The sequence below is a fragment of the Zootermopsis nevadensis genome, unplaced genomic scaffold, assembly GCF_977971745.1.
Source record: "Zootermopsis nevadensis isolate Lab colony 2312 unplaced genomic scaffold, Znev_1.0 Znev_ptg000013l, whole genome shotgun sequence".
In the NCBI taxonomy this organism is placed as follows: Eukaryota; Metazoa; Arthropoda; class Insecta; order Blattodea; family Termopsidae; genus Zootermopsis; species Zootermopsis nevadensis.
This window is the reverse complement of record NW_028259145.1, coordinates 1,024,692-1,044,692: the sequence shown is the minus strand read 5'-3', so window position 1 is coordinate 1,044,692 and position 20,001 is coordinate 1,024,692. Positions and strand designations below refer to the sequence as shown.

The 20,001-nt window shown below is 35.9% G+C and overlaps 1 protein-coding gene across 2 annotated transcripts in view; it reads right to left on the bottom strand.

The window, feature by feature from the left end:
- LOC110840052 (oxytocin receptor A) overlaps positions 1-20,001 on the bottom strand; it is a 186,246-nt gene that overhangs the window by 7,409 nt on the left and 158,836 nt on the right. For both annotated transcript variants that reach the window (XM_087348339.1, XM_087348341.1), the window contains one exon: positions 10,514-10,779. In XM_087348339.1, coding sequence (XP_087204465.1) covers positions 10,514-10,779 — 266 coding nt within the window. The remainder of the gene's footprint in view (positions 1-10,513; positions 10,780-20,001) is intronic.

Here is a 20,001-nt window from a genome sequence, read left to right as displayed (position 1 = left end):
AGTGCAGTTCCAGCCGGGAACCGGGATGTAACAGTTGCTTTCATCTTATCAGTGAAAGCACTGTAGTTCGGTATCGATTGTCTGCCGATCGATTGTTGTACTCGATACTTTAGGGGAAAATACCGAAACAATAATTTTTTAACGCCCACCTAACACATCTCTGTCAAAATCCTTCGGGAAATCTTGGTTAATCCATCAAGAAACTCAAACGCACATGAACCGAAATATTAGTTAAGAAGATTTTCTGTATTTCCCTGTCTTCAAAGATTAGTCACTCTGAAAATCATCTTTCCTTTTCCACAATTCTTCCTATTATTCCTCACACCATAGCTGGTACTTCGAACATCCATTCATCATCCATTTTATCTCAGTACATCATTTCCTATATGTAATAGTCTCTTTAACACTGTGATGAATATCAAATTTTCAATCACTTCCATATATCTTTTACGTCTATTGGATTAGATGCTTGTCAAACTACAGGCTGTAGTGAATTCGGTAACAAAACTTCAGATTTCATAACAGGCAGATGAAATATTTAATAAGCAGCTTCTTCAAGACACTGCTCATTTTATATAAGTGATAATTTCTGCTGTTAATATTTTCGTATTTTATTTATATTTTCCCAATGGTTTAACCAGTTTTTTTTTTATAATTTCAAGTGCAAAAGTGTCTGTAAATTCTTCTAAATATAAATATTAATGTTTGAAATATTATAAGCCACCTGTACCTAACAGATTATTTTTTTTAAAAAATGTTATTATCTCACTTGTAATACTGGCTTAATATGCAGCACGGCATTGTACCTTTGGCGAGATTTTGGTGTATTAAATTAATTTTCCGAGTGATCTATTTATCTCGTATCGAATACCGAATATGATCTGATTTTACCTTCTCGTGCCTTAGTGAGACATTTTGAACCAGGGAAACATGACTCTTCCACTTAATTAATCCTGTTGTAGGAAGGAGAGGGAGGTCTGTGCTAATTGGTTGCATATAAGTTCCGCTTCGGAGTATGACACCTGGGAATGTGAAGACTCTCTGGGTAATTGAGATTAAAGAGAAAGGGTGTCAGAGGATATAAACGGAACAACTGTACAGTCACTGGAAGCTTTAAGGCACAAAGTTAAAGACCTCAGCGTAATAAATGGCGGATGACGCAAATATGAGAATATTAACCAGGTCACCCGCGGAATTAAACACCAGCCTTTTACAGAAACAGTAGGTTAATTACTGAAACGTCGTTTTAATAAATAGGCCCTACACGCACTAAAGCACTTTAATAAACTTTGTTTATTCCTGAATTAAGAAATACAAACGAGAAAACGAGGACAGTCAAGTCTATTTGGAGCTACGGTTTTCATAGACTTAGTAAATGTAATACAAGAACACACAAGTTTTCTTTGGACCACATTACGGACTGATCATTAAGTTATCTGACCAAGAAATATCTGTCAGAAAATTAAATCCTCACAGGCGATAAACTTGATAAAGTTTGATTATGGACTCAATGTTTACTAACATCCAGTACATGTTTCAGCATAATTTTTCATCTTCAGATGAATCTCTTTATGTGCTCGAGACTAATAGATAAAACTGCTAAATATTTAGAAAATTTTAAAACAGATAACATTCGCATGGATCCACCCGTTTTCTCTACAGTTATACTTGGTGGGTACGTACCTAGGGTATAACATACTTTTCTCGTTTATATCTTAATTGCGTCATGTTTGTGTTTTATTGATACAATATTTTTTATTTTCCGTCTATACACAAACTTAAAATAATGTTGTTTAAAATTACTTAAAATTATAACATTCTCAGTAGATACTGCATCTTGTTACATTTCATAATTATGATTCATTTAAATTTTATTACGTTATATTACGTATTAATTTTTTAAATTATTATATTTCCTATGTCAATATCCAAAATAAGGATTTGAAAATTAAATTTTACAGGTATAAAACATCCAAGTACAACCTCCAAAATTAAAAGAAGAGACAAAAAATTAAAAATTAAACAAATCAAAATAACCAATATACGCAACGCAAAATGTACAACAGTTTTTAAAATATATTAAAATTGATAGACCTGATGATGATGTAATACACATTGAAACATGTCGTCGATACAAAAAATGTAACAAGATGCAGTATCTACTGAGAATGTTATAATTTTAAGTAATTTTAAACAACATTATTTTAAGTTTGTGTATAGACGGAAAATAAAAAATATTGTATACTTTTCTCGGTTTTAAAAACAATGTACTGCAGTAGAGAAAAGAAGATTATAATTTGAATGCCCGTTTCATGGTATGCTGGTTAAATTTTAAGAATGTTCAAGCTGTCTATGAGTTAAAATGCCTTCAGGTTATTAATCTTTAAGTTAGAATAAAGCTTTCTTGTTGCGCTTATATTGAATTTGATGGTGTTATGTAATCAATCAGCAGAGACTGTAATTATGAATGACGTGGACTAGGATATTACATCATTATACACTAGGTTTCCTTGTGGTATTTCGGACGTTTTAAAGGAGACAGCCATCTTGAGACTCACCGCTGTGAAAACCTCAAAGCCAATTTAGCAACAGGTATTCTGTGAAAAGAATTAAAATCGCAGATACAATGATAATTGTAGAACCTGAAGATGGACCCATATGCGCTTCGTTTCTCTAATTTATTGTTCATTAATAAAATATCATGTGAGACTGGGCTCCTGATAACGTCGTTAAATAAACCATAATCAAAATATAAAATAACAGAACAAAATAATCATCTTCACGCAGTTTCCTGCACCTCTAATGTTAAACACGTGCATTCGGGTGTTATAATTTAAAATAATGTACTGGTTGACGTAGAAAAATGCCCATCTAGTACTGTAAACTAGGTCTTGATGAGAATATTGTATAACACTTCTCTCTTAACAGAGTCATAGGCTTTTTGAAAATTTATAAACAATTAATGTACTCTCATTTTTTCCTAGTATCTGTCGAATGCAGAATATCTGATCAATTGTTGATCTGTTACGTCTGAAACCACGCTCATGATTCCCAATAAATAAACTAATTAACTGTGTAACTGCATAGAACCGAGTCCATGTTTTGAAACTAATAGTTTCTTAACTAGTCATAGAATTCCATAACTTTTATGAAAACTGAAGGCTCATTACTGTGCTATTTATTAAGCCAGATCACTAAAGTCTAGACGATATAATAAATAAATACACAAATAATTAAATAGTAATTTTTTCCTTCAACCGAGTTAACAGTAAGATTTCTACAAACAGCAAAGTTTCTAAAAAAAAATATTTGGTTCAATGTAAGCAAGTTGGTATGTTGTACAAAATATGAATAATTGGGTTCTACGAGTTAATTATTTTATCAACGTTAACTTATCGAAGACGAATATGAATTTAGGGTCATAAAAGCAAGTAATTTTCGGTCAGCTTAGACACTTGCAAACGTTTAAAGGAAGAAATATTGCAACATCACGACGAATCAGTGTAATTTACTTACATGTTTATATTTGTGATGTAACTGTAAAATACTAATTTCAAAATTGATCGGAAAGTAATTACATAACTGGGAATTTGGTTCCGCTAACATTCTTAGCAAGGTTGAACGAAGAACATTACGTTCGGATGGCCGTGTTGCTCAGGTAAAAACTAAAGACGTACTTACAGTTTATAGGGAAACATTTCCCAAAGCGTTCACTTAGAAGCCGGAGAAGGAAATGGGAGAATATTACGGTGGAGTATTTCCAAACACAGATTGGCAAAACTTAGCAAAGGAACAGATCAAATGAACAGAATTTGTGCTGGCAATGATAAAACTTTGGACTGCAATGTGTGAGAATTTTTTTTCTTAGCCTAAAAACATTTCAACATGCTCCTAAAATGTAAAACTATATGCAGGAGAATGCGTAAATGAAATGTCGTATAAAAGCCTTTCTGAACAGTTTTTATCAAAAGAATATTTAGTCGACTATATATTTATTTTGCGAGATTCTGAAGTAAACCAGAATCTCTGCTTAACGGAGTTTGTTCGAAATATTCGATACAAACTTTAATATCTGTAGAAAACATAAATTTTAAGTTTAATGAAAATTAAAGCAGTCCCGTGGTTGTTGAACAGACGAGATTTTAAACGAAAGAACAAATGGACAACGAATACCTCTGACGAGGCCAGAGATAATTAAATGAATCCGTTCAATTTTACATATATATATATAAATATATATATATATATATATTGTCAACTAGTCTCCCATGGGAGTGTTAACGTTGATGTGACTTGGCAGTGGTGGTTTGAATTGTAATCCCGAACACCAATGTTTAGTGAAACACAGTCAGGCTTCGATAATAATGAGATGAAATAATTCGACCAAACACCAAATCATGTAAAATCAAGTGTACCAAGACCTCAGACAAGAAAAATCTAGGATATCGCAAGTTAAAGGGTAGCAAACCATGGTTTGATGATAAGTGTTCAAATTAATAGGCAAATGGAAAAAGACTGTATTACAAAAGTGACAGAATCCAAGTCAATTCAATGGAGGTGATCTGCAAAATTTATTATGTGAAACCATTAGAATATTTAGGAAGAAGAAAGGGGAATACGTAAAATAAAAATAAATAATGAACCTAAAAGTAATTACAGAAAAAAAATATTGGAGATTTATACACATTCATAAATGAATTTAGAAAAGATTACCAACACAAAGTTAATATTATCAAAGATGAGAACGGTTATCTGCTCGCAGACCCCAACAGGGTTTTAAGTAGGTAGAAACAATTTCTTTAACCAGGTGTTAAATGTTCACGGGGTTCATAATATTACGCAGATATATAAGAACCTAGCGCTATCTAAGTGGAAACTGTTATTAAAAAGTTGACAAAGTATAAATCCCCGTGTACAGATGAGATTCAGGCCAAATTTTTTCAAAGCAGAAGGCGAAACGTTGTGCTCCGACATACGCAAACTTATATATTTTACGTTTATGGCGAAAGGAGAATTATCACATCAGTGGAAGGAATCTATTACTGTACCAATTCGTAAGAAGGGTGATAAGATTGATTGTAATAATTATCGAGAAATTTCCCTCTTATCATCTGCCTAATTAACTAACAAACTAGATGGCTTAGGGAACCGAGAGTTCATCACCGAAGTAACCAAAGCCCTCCATCCATGTCCTGTGCCAGCAAATCGTCTGCCTCCAAAAATTTTATCCAATGATTTTTTTACGAGGCTGATTTCCATATGTTAATGAAATTGTTGGGTATCATCAGTGTGGGTCCTGTCGTAATCGATCTACAACTGATGAAATTTTCTACACAAAAACTATACAAAAAGTTTGAGTACTATGTGAAAGTTTATAAACTATTTATAGACTACAAGAAAGCATATTACTCATTTAAAAGATAAGCTCTTTACAATACTTTGCTTAAATTTGGTTTAAGTGAAACCTCTAGTTAAAATTCGTGTAGGTAAACATTTGTCCGATACATTTCCCATTCAGAATGGCCTGAAAGAGGGAGATGGCCTATCGACGCTGATTTTCAATGTTTCTTTGCAAAATGCCATCAGAAATGTCCAAGCAACTCGGGGCAGATTGATACTGAACGGGAGAGCTCAGCTTTTGGTCTACACTGGCGATCGCCCTGATGATGGAGGCAGAAGGACCTCTGAAATGTCTGTAAACTTCTACCAGACTACATGGCGCATCAACCCAGAAGACAGCCATCTTCAAACTCACCGCCGTGAAAACCTCAAATCCCACATCTGAGACGTATCCCTCCCCCGTCCACAGTTCTCAAATCCTATCATGAGTATCGTTTTGATTTCAGAACGACCAAGGATTGCATTGCAAAATTTAGTTACGAATACGTATTAGTTGACTAAGGAACCAAATTTTTACTGACTTTGTGACAACAGATGACGAAAACAAGATAATCATATGCGATGTTGCGTGTGTCCGATGCAGATTGATGGATAAACTTTAGAATGATATGAATTCATCTGCTGAGAGATGTCCTAGTTTATTTAAATTTTTAAAATTTGAAATAGGGGACACCATAAATTTTTCACTCGGAACTAATATAACTGAGACTTTCCGATGTCATATCGTCATGACGCAGAACCATATTCGTACACTTTTCTGGTTTCATAGCATTGCACATATTTCGACAACGATGAATAGAGGCAATTATAACCGTTCAAGTATGTGAATAATTGTATCATACGTAAATTATATTGGTTGTAATTTATGTTGCAAGTGGATTTCCAACAAATTCAGGTGTGTACTTGAAAGTAATTGGGAACGGAGACGAGGGATTAAGTACGACAAAAGGCAGACAGTTGGCTTTTGTAGTGAACGCAATGAATAAGGTACATTCAGCTTTTGTATACTACAGCGCCAGTAATTGTATCCGGATTGGAGACAAAAGGCCTGGTGGACTCATGTATCTAACTGTAAAAGAACCAAGGCATTCCGTCATAATGTACTTCAGCATGAGACAAACACTGTAATGGAAGCAACTGACCCATGGTACGAGCTTGGTGCTTAGTTTATTAACATAATCTGTATATCCATTGAAAAATGACCATCTAACATAGCCGAGTATAATATTAATGTCGCAGAAAGTCATAAAATTATTTATGCGCTCTCTGCATGAAGTGTAAGGAAAAACTCGTTTATATTTGGCAGTATCTGCCTGTCCGCATGAGTCAAATCGGTAACCATGGTGACCAAGTCAACAAGCCTGGAAAGTGTCTTCCGTACCGGAGTACACAATTTCTTTATGAGTTCTTAGTAATTTCCATTTAGAAGTAATAATCTGCCCTCCCTCACATAACCTAACCTTATATCCCCCCCCACAAATTATCCCAACTTAACCTTTGCTCCTAACCCAACCCAACCCAACACATCGCAACCCTACATTTCGAAAACTAAGTTAATCTAACTTAAACATTCTTAACCTTACTCAAATTGTCCTTCGTCTGAACCAGACCTAAATTAGGGTAATCTCCGTCCTATATTTGGGCTTCATCCGAATATCCTTAACCACAAATGTAAATATCACAATCTTGGTTATAAGTCACGTCATGTTAAATTTAGTCAAAATCCGTTCAACCATCATTGTCGACCAAATACTTTTAACCGCGGCAAGTATTACAGCTAACCAAAGAATTATTATCATTGTCATGTTAACCAGCGTAACCATGGTACGTATTGCCTCAACCCGTAAATTTTTTTACCATGGTAACCATGGTAAACAAATGTTCAAAAGTGCGACTTAGGGGTTTCTCCAATGGCACACCGTCCATATCTCCGTACCATGGACACCGGAGTGATTAAGGGGATGATGGGAGCCAAGGTCACCAAAAAATAGATGGTCATGAAAACCACTGTAACCTTGATAACCAATGTGAATATAGAAATTATTGCAACAAAGACAATGGTTGACAAGGTAACCATGTTATCGTATATGCAACACGGAGTTTTCCTCCGGGGGCTTCCCCGGTTTCTCCGTGGCATCCCAACAATTACTCCATTCACACACAGAAGAAGGCAATGGCAAACCACTTCTGGATCATCTGCCAAGAACGTATATGAACAGGTCCCAGTCCGAGAAGAGAAAAGGATGGAAGGATCCTGTTCATATGGACCTGTCGTCAGACAGAACACTAAATAATAATAAGATGAAATGGTCTAGCGGTTAGAACGCTGGCCTTGTAATCCTGGGGTCTCGGGTTCGATTCCCGGCGGTGCCCGAATTTATAACTTGAGTTGGGCAAGGCCGTGGTCTAGGCAACACGGAGTTTTCCTCCGTGGCATCCCAACAATTACTCCATTCACACACAGAAGAAGGCAATGGCAAACCACTTCTGCATCATCTGCCAAGAACGTATATGAACAGGTCCCAGTCCGAGAAAAGGATGGAAGGATCCTGTTCATATGACCTGTCGTCAGACAGAACACTAAATAATAATAAGATGAGGTGGTCTAGCGGTTAGAACGCTGGCCTTGTAATCCTGGGGTCTCGGGTTCGATTCCCGGCGGTGCCCGAATTTATAACTTGTGTGGGACAAGGCCGTGGTCTAGGCAACACGGAGTTTTCCTCCGTGGCATCCCAACAATTACTCCATTCACACACAGAAGAAGGCAATGGCAAACCACTTCTGCATCATCTGCCAAGAACGTATATGAACAGGTCCCAGTCCGAGAAAAGGATGGAAGGATCCTGTTCATATGGACCTGTCGTCAGACAGAACACTAAATAATAATAATAATAATGTGTATATATCTTTTAGCAACGCATGTACACGTGACAATCAATGTGACCAAGCTAACCATAGCAACCAAGATAAATATGAGAACCAAGGCAATCATGATAACATAAGTAACAATACCAACTTTAATAAGTTTAGTTTAGGCAAGTTTATGAAAGGCTAGGATAGGTAAGGCTAAGGAATGTTTGGTTAGTCGAGGGTTTGGCTCGGCTGTGGTAGGTTAGACTATGAATTTAGAATCCCAAACTTGCTAAAGACCGCGTGTGACATTCTCTGCTGTCTTGTTAAATCCCTTGGTGGCGGCGTTTAAGTTCGTTTAGTATTCTGCACAAGGCTTCCAAGGCAGCAATTTGATATGGCTGATAGGAAAGGCAAATGAAGCAGTCGATCCTGTAGGGGTTCAGTCCAGTTCCAGAGGATTCTAACCGGTCGTCATTAAGTTGACTTTAGTGGTTGAGAGTCGAGTACAGTGACACAGTTCGAAAATAGAGTGAATTATAAGGGAAACTGAGCACAGAAGATGAATTTTGAAAGTGATTAGACTCGTGATAACTACGCAATTGGTATGCGGAATCACTTGAACCGCGCCTTACCAACTCATTTGGAATTCTTTGTTATTTTCCTCGACGTTGGTCTCCTACTAGTAACGCCCTGAAGATGGAGAGAGCATGTCCCGTCGGAATGTTGGTGTCTACGTATGAGTCTACATGGCGTTACAACCCATAATAACATGAGCTAAATAGACCATCAAGATAATAAGATACTCTTACTAGTGTGATAAGGACATGAAAACATAGATACAAATACACCAGATAAGAGTTGAACTTAAAATGACTGTCTTGTGGGTAATGAACTTGCAGAAATCTAGAAGACTCGCTGCCTTGAGGAACTCTAATGTCATAGGAGTTGTACATAACATCACAGGCGGAAAGTAGAGTACAGAAATAATTAATATGATTAATAATAATTAAAATGAAACAACGTATTAAGTATATGAGAGAGGATAAAGCGAATACTTCAGACATATGCACACCCAACAGTAAATACGAACAAAGGTAAATTAAATTAATTGGATTTCTGTGTTAACGTCCGTTTTAGTATTTCAGACCATAAAATTAACGTCGAATGACAGGCTGATTGACGGATAAATAATTGGACAGGAAACGATCGCGGACAACTTTGAAGTATTGTTTCGGAATTTACTTGGAGGACCTGACAAAAACCACGAAAAGTGTCAGTTACGATATCCGGTTTCCGGGCAGAGATTTGAACCTGGAACCTTTCAAATACTACGCAGAAGTGCTAATCACTTCTTTCATCTTTTCACCTGTGACTCTATATATATATATATATATATATATATATATATATATATATATATATATATATATACACATTTCTCACCATGCCTTAAGCTTGATTCAAACTCAAGATCCCATCAACCTCGTGGTCACCGTCGACGTCTCTTCAAAATACGCATTTCATGTACTGATAGATGCCTAGCTGGGGTACATGACTGGGTGAACAGATGGTACTCTACTGCAGTGGTATTGAACCTGGGGTACGCGAAGACATCTTAGGGGGTACGTGAAATTTAATATATATATATTATTTTATGATAAACACTGAATAATCAGTAATGTAATTTATTTAATTTATTTTAGATGTAGATTATATACTATGTATAACTTTAATTATACACCAACAACTTTGAGGGTACAAAGTTGAAGAGAAATTATATCTGTTTTTTTATAGTGTTCTGTCCGACGACAGGTCCATATGAACAGGATCCTTCGATCCTTTTCTCGGACTGGGACCTGTTCATATACGTTCTTGGCAGATGATCCAGAAGTGGTTTGCCATTGCCTTCTTTTGTGTGTGAATGGAGTAATTGTTGGGATGCCACGGAGGAAAACTCCGTGTTGCCTAGACCACGGCCTTGCCCAACACAAGTTATAAATTCGGGCACCGCCGGGAATCGAACCCGAGACCCCAGGATTACCACTGACCTACTGGCTAGATGGATTAGCAGTTGAAAAAAGGTGGTAAATAAATTAGTTATGATACGTGGGCTTAGGTAGGTGAACAGTTAGATACACTAGAGTTGATGATTTGGTAGACGGAGGTATTGGATTGAATGAATGGGTAGCTAGAGCAGACGGTTGTTTGGATGTGCATATGGCGTCCTTCGGAGGGGTGTCTGGAGTGGGGCGCTGCCTACCTGTGAAGAAAGGTTTTGTGTGCGCTTGTGTGTCCCAGGTGGCCCAGAGTTGCGCACTGATAAATGGAGCAGAACAGACGACGTAGAGCGCCAGGACGGCAACCATCTGTTTCACAGTGTTCATCTTGGCGCGTGATATGAGCGGACTGCAATTTCCCTCCTGGCTCTGCGGACTGCGGCCTGCGTGCAACCAAATTTCCCGGCAGATGCTGGAGTACGTCGCCGCCAGAACGCTCAGTGGCACTATGAACACGGAGACGCTGTACCTGACAACAGAGGACACGTGTTCCAGATGCTTGCTCTGAGACATTGCCCACCGCATTTACCTTTAATGCGGAAACAGATTAATAGTTTTACATTTACAAAGCTTTTATGTTATTTCACTACGTATTACATTTGTTTAAATATTTACCATATTGAAAAGTTCTTAACACTATTGTCTATAAATATTAATGCCACTTTAGTATTTTGTCAAGTTCCAATATTTTGTAAAATATTAAAATAATTGTTATAAATTTCAGAGCGAGCTTTATACAAATCAAAAGAAACATTGGACTAAAAGGAACCTAAAATAATTTATTATTTAAATATATTATTTAAATCTTGTCCGTCTAATCACAATAAATTCTTATTAAATATTAAAATATTACAATAATTAACATTTAAAATATTTAAAATATTAAATGATGTTCTTTATCAAAACATTCGATTTACATTAGACCATGTAAATCGAATATTTCGATAAAGAACATCATTTAATATTTTAAATATTTTAAATGTTAATTATTGTAATATTTTAATATTAAATAAGAATTTATTGTGATTAGACGGACAAGATTTAAATAATATATTTATTATATCACAATATGACGCAACTTTTACCATATCTAAAATAGTTTGTCAATATCTAAGACGTATTAGACTTGTGTCTTTCGGGATTTCTTTGAGCATTGTTCTTTCAGTTATGATTCGTGAATCAGAGCGTAAAATGTAAAAGTTACTGTTAGCACAGAAACCAACACTCCTGATATCCTGAACTGAGCATGGACAATCATTCAAACTTAGCTTTCATTTTTATAAACCTGCAGATAGCACTTAAATTAAAATATTTTGAAAACTTTATACACATTTTAAGTATTTTTACATTAAAAAGTCGACGATCTTTTCATTGTAATGATTTAATGACACATAACCCTTCAGAATGCGTGCTTAAATTTTTGACTATCGTGTATATACCGCGCTTTGAGAAAACTTTGTTACTTTGTTTTAAGCAATGGTACCGAGAATTGGCCGGGGAAACCGACAGTCAGTGAATTAAACGTAAAACTAGTGAATGAATCCTTTGTACGCAAATCCTTGGAAGACCGTACTCCGTGCCGATTGAGATCTGGTAATTCTACTCAACTGGTATAGTGAATTCTGAAAAGACATCTGTGCATGACTTACTACAGACCGTATTTGCTTTAGGCTTTGAGTAGGAGTGAAAAAGTTTGTTTCCGTTTCTGTGTGGGGGGGGGGGGGGGATTTCCTTGAAATGCTAGCAAATGACTAAACTCTAATGTCTAAGTTGGTATTTAGTAATTCATATATCTTTTAACGTCAATAAACAGAACTGTGGCATTATGAGAACCCGAGGGATTCATTATAAGCTGCAACGAGATTACCTTAAATATTCTGTGCAATGTTGCAACAGACGTTCCTTAAACCGCTAGTCTTTACCGCGGACATGGTTACTCGACCGCACGGAAGGAAGTTTATTGGTGACCAGAAAGTTGATTAAAACGAGCAGAATCAATGACATTGCTTCCGAGGTTTTCCGACCTTATTTCGTCTTCTGCTGGGGTGTGTCGAGGATTATGGTTTCGTTCGCCATTGCCATGAAACACTTACTGAAGTAAATACCCAAATTATCTAAGTAACTGTATATACGAGGTGCGATCGGAAAGTTTCTAGACTGCGCCTATAAAAACCCGTACACTTATCTCAGGTATTAAATTCATCCATCTCCCTCGAAGTAGTTCCCCTGGGAGTGAACACAACGATCCCAGCGCCGCTGCCAAGCCTGGAAGCATCCCTGGAAATCTTTCTTTGTCAGCCTGTCAAGCACCATCTGCGATTCTGCCTGAATCTCTTCTATCGTCTCAAATCTCCTTCCCTTTAGCTGAATTTTCATCTTTGGGAAGAGGAAGAAGTCACACGGCGAATAAGGAGGGTGCGGGATGACGGCCATGGTGTTTGAGGCCAAAATCTGCCGAACTTTGAGGGCGGTGTGCGCTGGCGCGTTGTCATGATGCGTCGCATGTGGAGTTCTTCCTTTAGAATCAGCTGACAGGTCCCATAGCCTATCCCAACAATGTCGCACAAGTCGTTGATGGTACGACGTCGATCTTCGTAACATTTTCGGGCGTTGTGCTCGAAGATGGTCGTCCAGAACGCTCGTCATCATCGACAGAGGTTCGGCCATTTTTAAAACGTGAATGCCACACAAAAGTTTGTGCACGACCCATTGCGGACTTCCCAAATGCTTGCTCTAGCATTTCATAGGTTTCCGTAGCCGTTTTGGCGAGTCTTTGGCAAAATTTGATGCACACGCCATTCCGAAATCGCAGGAGGGTCGGTGTAATGCACTACCAAAACGCCCGTAACTAAGAAACAAATGCTAATTCGATGATGCCGGCTGGCACACTGATTCACTATGAATGTAGGCCGCACCCCCTAGCGGCAGAAGCTCGTACTACATCCGGGTCGCCCTCTATTGACACAAACTTGAAACTTTCAGATCGCACCTCGTATGCTACATAGGATTAATAGAGGCTTGTTCTCTTTCGTTTTAGTGATAAATCACGCATGAAATACCTGTGATAAAATCTTTTAATTTTCTTCTGCTAAATGGAGTCTTGTTCGTTGTTATAAGTAAAATAGGTTTAAACTTGCAGAGATTTATAATCGGTCAGGTGTTTTTGAGACACGCCTTCCTAATGAATTCCATACACTTCCCCAGCGAATTATGCAATCATTTTTACTGAACCACCTAAAAGTACGCAAAAGATTAACTAAGCGTTAATATGACTTGATGTGTATTTCAGAATTTGGTCTACCAGGTTCAATATCTTTGTTTTCCGGCCAGTTCATTCAAATGTCTATTAATGGTCTTTTCCAGACGCTCACATACTCATAATTTCTCTCATTGCCACATATTTTTCGATGCTACAAGACTCTTATACTTGATACAGGGTCTTAAAATAACATATGTACTCATTGTATCAATCATTGAAGATATAATCTATATTAAATGAAAAATCTGTTCAAACTTGGCAATCGAACTTGGTCGTTGTTCCTTAGCTAAATTTTTCAAAAGGAACGATAAACGATTATTTGTCTCTGAGTAATTCTTGATTTTCTTGTGTTCTAAACTTGTTAAGATTTCGATTCCAGTGATAAACTATTTTCCTTGTAATGAACGTGATCCACTTTTTTTCAAACTGCCAGTATTTTTGTCTCTGTTTCAGTTAATGGCAGTGGTCGCGTGGCATAAGTTATGGACGTCGTCGCTCAAACACTGGGATTGTGGGTTCGAATATCAGTCACAACACGACATGAGTGTTTACCCCGCGATTTTAAGAGTTATGTTGTCATGAGTAGACACAGGTCTTGCGACGGCCTTCGAAAAGTATTCCCAGAGCTGAGAGAATTCTCCAAAGACCTCGAGGCACAGAGTATCCAAAACTGCCTATATATCCGTAGAGTGATATTTATTTAATACAACATTGGATTACACAGTGTCTATTATAAGAGGGGGATATCACGTACAGTGACGTGCCATATGGAAATGTTTAAAAAAGACAGCTGGTTGAAAAGCTCCCCGAGAAAATTGCTTTGTGAAAATCTTCAGGAGTCATATTGAATTTCTTAGCTCACATATTCGCTCTGCACCTGGTCTGACGTATTGATGTAGCGAAATACAACGATATGGTCCGTTGGAAGTAGACTCAACACACTAACCGCACTCTCGACAATCATCTGCTTCAATTCTGAACGGAACTAAATCTTCCACAACAAAGAATTATATGTGAAAGGCAATTTTACTTCAGTGACCCAGAGATATGATACAGAATACAGTTGCGTGCAAGTCTGTAATGCTGACGGCAGTCTGATGAGACGACTTGTTTCAGACCAAACGCTGAATCATTTTACGAAGGAAGAAATCGCGAGCCAATCCATTGTGTTCGTTACCTAAAACAAGCCAGAGACAGTCAGAGAGAATATTCCCCCATCCCAGCTCCTCCCCTCAGCTACTGAGACGACGACTGAATTTTCATTTAACTTATGGTACATTTATCTTCTGATGCCGACTGCCAAAGGTCCGTGGAGATTCTGTTCAACCTCTGAAAAATATTCTTTCTTCGAAATCTCGTTTCTGAAATAAATGTCAATAATTTAACGTGCCGTATCGATTTTTTATGTGGAATACGATATGAAGAATGTAACACTGTATTGTAGTCTCATAAGCATTATTAATATCATCTTAATTCTATTCAGGTTTTTAGCAGCGATTAATTAATTATTAGACTATAATTATGTTTGATCTAGTCCATTTTTGACATTTATCACTAGAAACGATGTTTCGGTGACTAAATTTTACCTTTGCCGTGATTAATATTATGCTGACTGATCTTGATTGTATTAGGTTTTGATATAATTTCAAAGGTCAGGATCAAACCCGGCACCCCATTAGTACTAAACTCGTGTGTTACGTGTACCAGTGGATATTTATAATATTCAATCAAAGAAACTTACTTTTAATTAACTGCCGTGTTATATATTTAATTCTAATATTGGCACAAAATGAAGGCCTGTGACGCTTAATGAAGAGGCATGCAGAATTTTGCTCTCTTATTACAACGTGCTGAATGGAAATGAACTCTGATTTGAATATGGATATGGAACTGTGTGGGTCCAACGTCCATTTTCAATGTTGAGGCAAAGTCTTCTAAAATACTGCTGGTTATCAAATTAAATGTCAGTACCGATCTTCAATCACGTCCCTTCAACGAAACCGACACGTAAAAATTGTATTTTCTACATAAATTTTAATATTTTGATACTCGCATTGTGTTTAGTAACCAATTAAGATTTGAAGTTTTCACAGCGGCGAGTTTGAAGATTTTGTCTTCTGGGTTGTTGCGCCGTGTAGTCTAGTAGAAGTTTACTGACATTTCAGTAAAACAGCCATAATCAATTAAAAATAAATTTCATATAAATCTGAACATATCTGCGACTTCCCACATTGTAAGCAAAATTATATTTATTACATTACCACGTATTATCGTATGTCTTTCAGTGCAATTCTTATTTTATTTAAATTTATAAACGCACTTCTAGGTACATCTTGCTGAATATTCTACCGAGGAGAAAAACAGAATATATCTTGAATTCAAGTTATAGGCGTCCATCAAATCAGTAAAATGACATTCACAATATTTGCACAAATTCCTCATATATAAAGAATGTTACTATTGCAGGAATAATTAAATATTAAGAGTGCCCCATCTGAAGCGTTATCCAAGCTCTAGCAATTGCCTAAGAGTTCACTCGATTAACAGCACGTAGCATCTTCGTGTTCCTTACAACTAGACAAGAGAAAGATTTCATGGGCGAACGAGTTACTTCTTTATATTTAACTTCTAAGGGCGTATTTTCTCGCTTATTTTGAGGCTCTATTCTGGTACCATAAAACATTTTAGGACTTTTGGCCCATGAATCTTTATGATGGTAGCCAATGTGCCAAAATCTGTCATATTTTCTGGGCACAGTGTTTATATTTCAACTTAAATACTATTCACTATCGGAAGAACGGAAATCGTTAGGACCAACTGAGAAAACCCCCGGAAGGTAGGCCTGTACTGTACAAAGATTTACCAAAGTAAAGATTGTCTCAGTCCTTCCACTTTAATCTAGTTTTCAGCCTTCAGCCTTCTCCAGAGTCAGTCACTTTTAGCTCGAAGAGAAAATACTGTTTACTTTTAACCTTTCTGTCTAAGTTTGCTGTTGAATATGCTTAAACGCATAGAAGGTAGTCTGAATGAAGAACTTTTATGGGTCTTTAATAGCTTTTGGTATACACGTACATCAGCTGAATATCCTAGGATGTTTATGTTTTAAGCTTGTTTTGTCAGGTTTTTTTTTTTGTAATTAATATTCAGTAAAACATTTCTCGCAATTTCTTTCAAAAAGTATTTCGGGAAATTTCACAACGTATAAAGCGAAATTAACCTTCCTGTCTACAGGTTATGTGTAAATGTGGAAATTGTGGTAAATTTTAACCACAGTGTTACCAAAAGCTCATTAACAACAGACCAAATTCCACAGTATTCCTGTCACCGAACATTCCGTGGAGTCTTACTGTATTGCATTTTGTGGTATTTTAGCGGATTCTGTCCGGATCTGTAGTCTGCGTCCATTGATAGAAGACCTCGTGCGTTAAACAGAGAAATATGTCAATCCAGTCTAATGATTGGAATCTATTGTGGGAAGGGCTAACACAGTTGTTTGTGGTTCTCATTCTAAAGGACTGTGCCCCGAAACAGCATAGGTTTCGTAAGTTTCTTCTATAATATAATAATAGCATATTGATAGTGTTTAAATGTGAAATATAAAATATCTTGCTACAGTAAAATCTATTGGTTATAGCTTCTGATATATATAATCATTTGAAAAATTTCTGCATGGTTTTATAAATCCACATTAATATAATATTGTATTATATATTATGATTTACTATATCGCAATTTTAGTGAATTGTCATATTAAATTGTTAAAGTTTAAATACCTTTAAGATTACATATTTCTTTATGTAATTGAGATTAAAATAGTCGAAACAGTGAAATCGTTTCATTGAATGACTGGCAACACTACAGAGGTCTGGTATATTGCGGAATGTTGAGAGAAAAGAAAGGAATGTTGTACATTTATGCCAATTTCACTGTTTCAGACAGAAAAAAGCACTATAGCACGTTGCTCGTACTGTAAACATTTTACGTCTCTTACAACCCGGTATTAACAGACAGCAACTGAACCACACTCGCAGAATACCACTGTTTGACTTTGACTTCCTGTAAGACCAGTCCTCAGCAGCGTTGCCACACAACAAAAGTATTATATATTTGTTTAAATCTTGTCAGTCTAATCACAATAAAATTCCTATTAAATATTAAAATATTACTATAATTAACATTTAAATATTTAAAATATATTAAAATGATGTTCTCTATCGAAATGTTCGATTTACATTAGGACATGTAAATCGAACATTTCGATAGAGAACATAATTTTAATATATTTTAAATATTTAAATGTTAATTATAGTAATATTTTAATATTTAATAGGAATTTTATTGTGATTAGACTGACAAGATTTAAACAAATATATATTTATCACAATATAACGCAACTTTATCATCTTATGAAAAGTATTATATTATTGCAGATAATATTTAGTATCTATGTAACTTCGTACAATCTTAAACGTTATAACTAAAAAAAAATTCTGCCTCGAAATTGTCTTATTTTTTTAATACAAATTGTTAAGTGGTTCGAAGTACCTATATTTATTATGTATTAATCTATTTCTTAAATTTTTTTTTCAAAATTTCTTTATGTTTTATTAATTCTCTGAAACTAAAGAATCTCATTTCTTTCCACGTTCAGTTAACTTCATCTTTGTGGTTTATTTTTTAAGTGTCTCTGTCGTAACCTATATATTCTGAAACATTTATTTCTGCGGTATAAAGCAACAAGTTTTCAGCTGTGCCAAATAAAATACGAAGGAATTTATTCAATTAATTTTTCATGACGTAAGAGAAAGCGATTGCGAACTTTGAAGTACAACCCCAGCATTCGCATGACAGGACTCAAAGAGCCAAAGCAGTCTTGGAGTTAATTTAGAACGTGGTTACCCCCAAAATGCAAGTCACGTACTAAATAATCCTCTCTATAACCTAATTTCTCTAAATGTCCATTAATTTTGATTCCGTTAAGGTCGTTTCATATCCGGATTTCCATTTCCTCATCAAAACTCCAGAATGTTTCTGTGCCACGTGAGTCATACCTGTCCTCTCTTACTCTCAATTCGTTAGGTATTGATTTACCTTGGTTTTACTAAAATATACCCTTGTTCTATCTATAAAACATCTGACTAAATTTAATCTTCACTTCCTTTAACTTTGTTATGGCTTAATTAAAAGTTTATACAATAATTAACAAGATATAAATAATTAACAATAATTAATTAATTAATAATTAAATAATTAACAAATATTATCACATTTCTCACTGTTCCTCACTTATAAATTTTGAAAAATACCTGGCAATTGACATCCTATATTATCTTAGTCATTGTCAATTGAATGCTACCATATGTTTACTAAACTTCATCATGACCGATAAATTTATATTTATGTACTGATTATTTCGAGTAATTCTTTACTAGTTTATTTTCAATAAAAATCTGGAACGAAATATCAACAGATAAGTCGTGATTAAGTATTTATGGAAATGTAGAAAACTCAAATAAATGAGCAGATTAAATTTAAAATACGAATTGAAGGGACGAATCAGATTCTTAGTCATGGTGTCCCGCTCGTGTTTGACGTAATGTGTGACAAACTAATTAATCGGCCTGATATTTGCTTTGCCAATTCTTCTATTTGGCACCAGCACTGTCCTTGTTGCACAGTGAGATTTCATCTTAAATCTGCTATTTTTTTTTATTTTAACAAATTCTTCATGTATCCTCACGAGCACAGATCAAGGGATGCGGAATTTCGTGACCACTGCGACGATTTTCATGGTATCGATTTAAGTAAAATATGTACTAAAAGGATTGTGAAGACTATAAAGCGAGAAATACACGAAAACATAATTATCAGGTAACTAATGTAAAGGCTGATATTTCGATTCGTATTTCTACTACATTTTTCACTGAAAATAAACCAATGAATAAACACCTAAGTTTGATAGACGTTTCGTGCGTTATCCTTTACATGACTGCTTCAAACACACACACACAAACACATCCTCAGAGTTACGCACCGTCGCCATGTTCGTAATTGTTAACTTAGGAAAGTAATTCAAACACAAATTGTTAATGATCTATCTCCATAAATTCACAGATGCTTGGCTCCAACAGCGGTTCGTTGTTTACTGCCATCAAACAGAATATTATTTTTGCTTTACATATTAAAAACATTATTATTCAGAAGCTAAATGTTGTACCAAAATCTCTTTGCGTGAGTAGCTCTGGTGTTGGTACTTCGCACGGCTGTCATATTTAGTTCAGTGACGTAAGAATTGAAAGGATCGAAAGATGGAGTTGTCCCTAGATTTATGGGTTCACGTGGTTCAGAAGCTTTTAAAGGGGAAAGTAACGCTGATAGATACACGAAAATAATGATACCATTACAGACCATGTTCCTATATCACGTCTATGA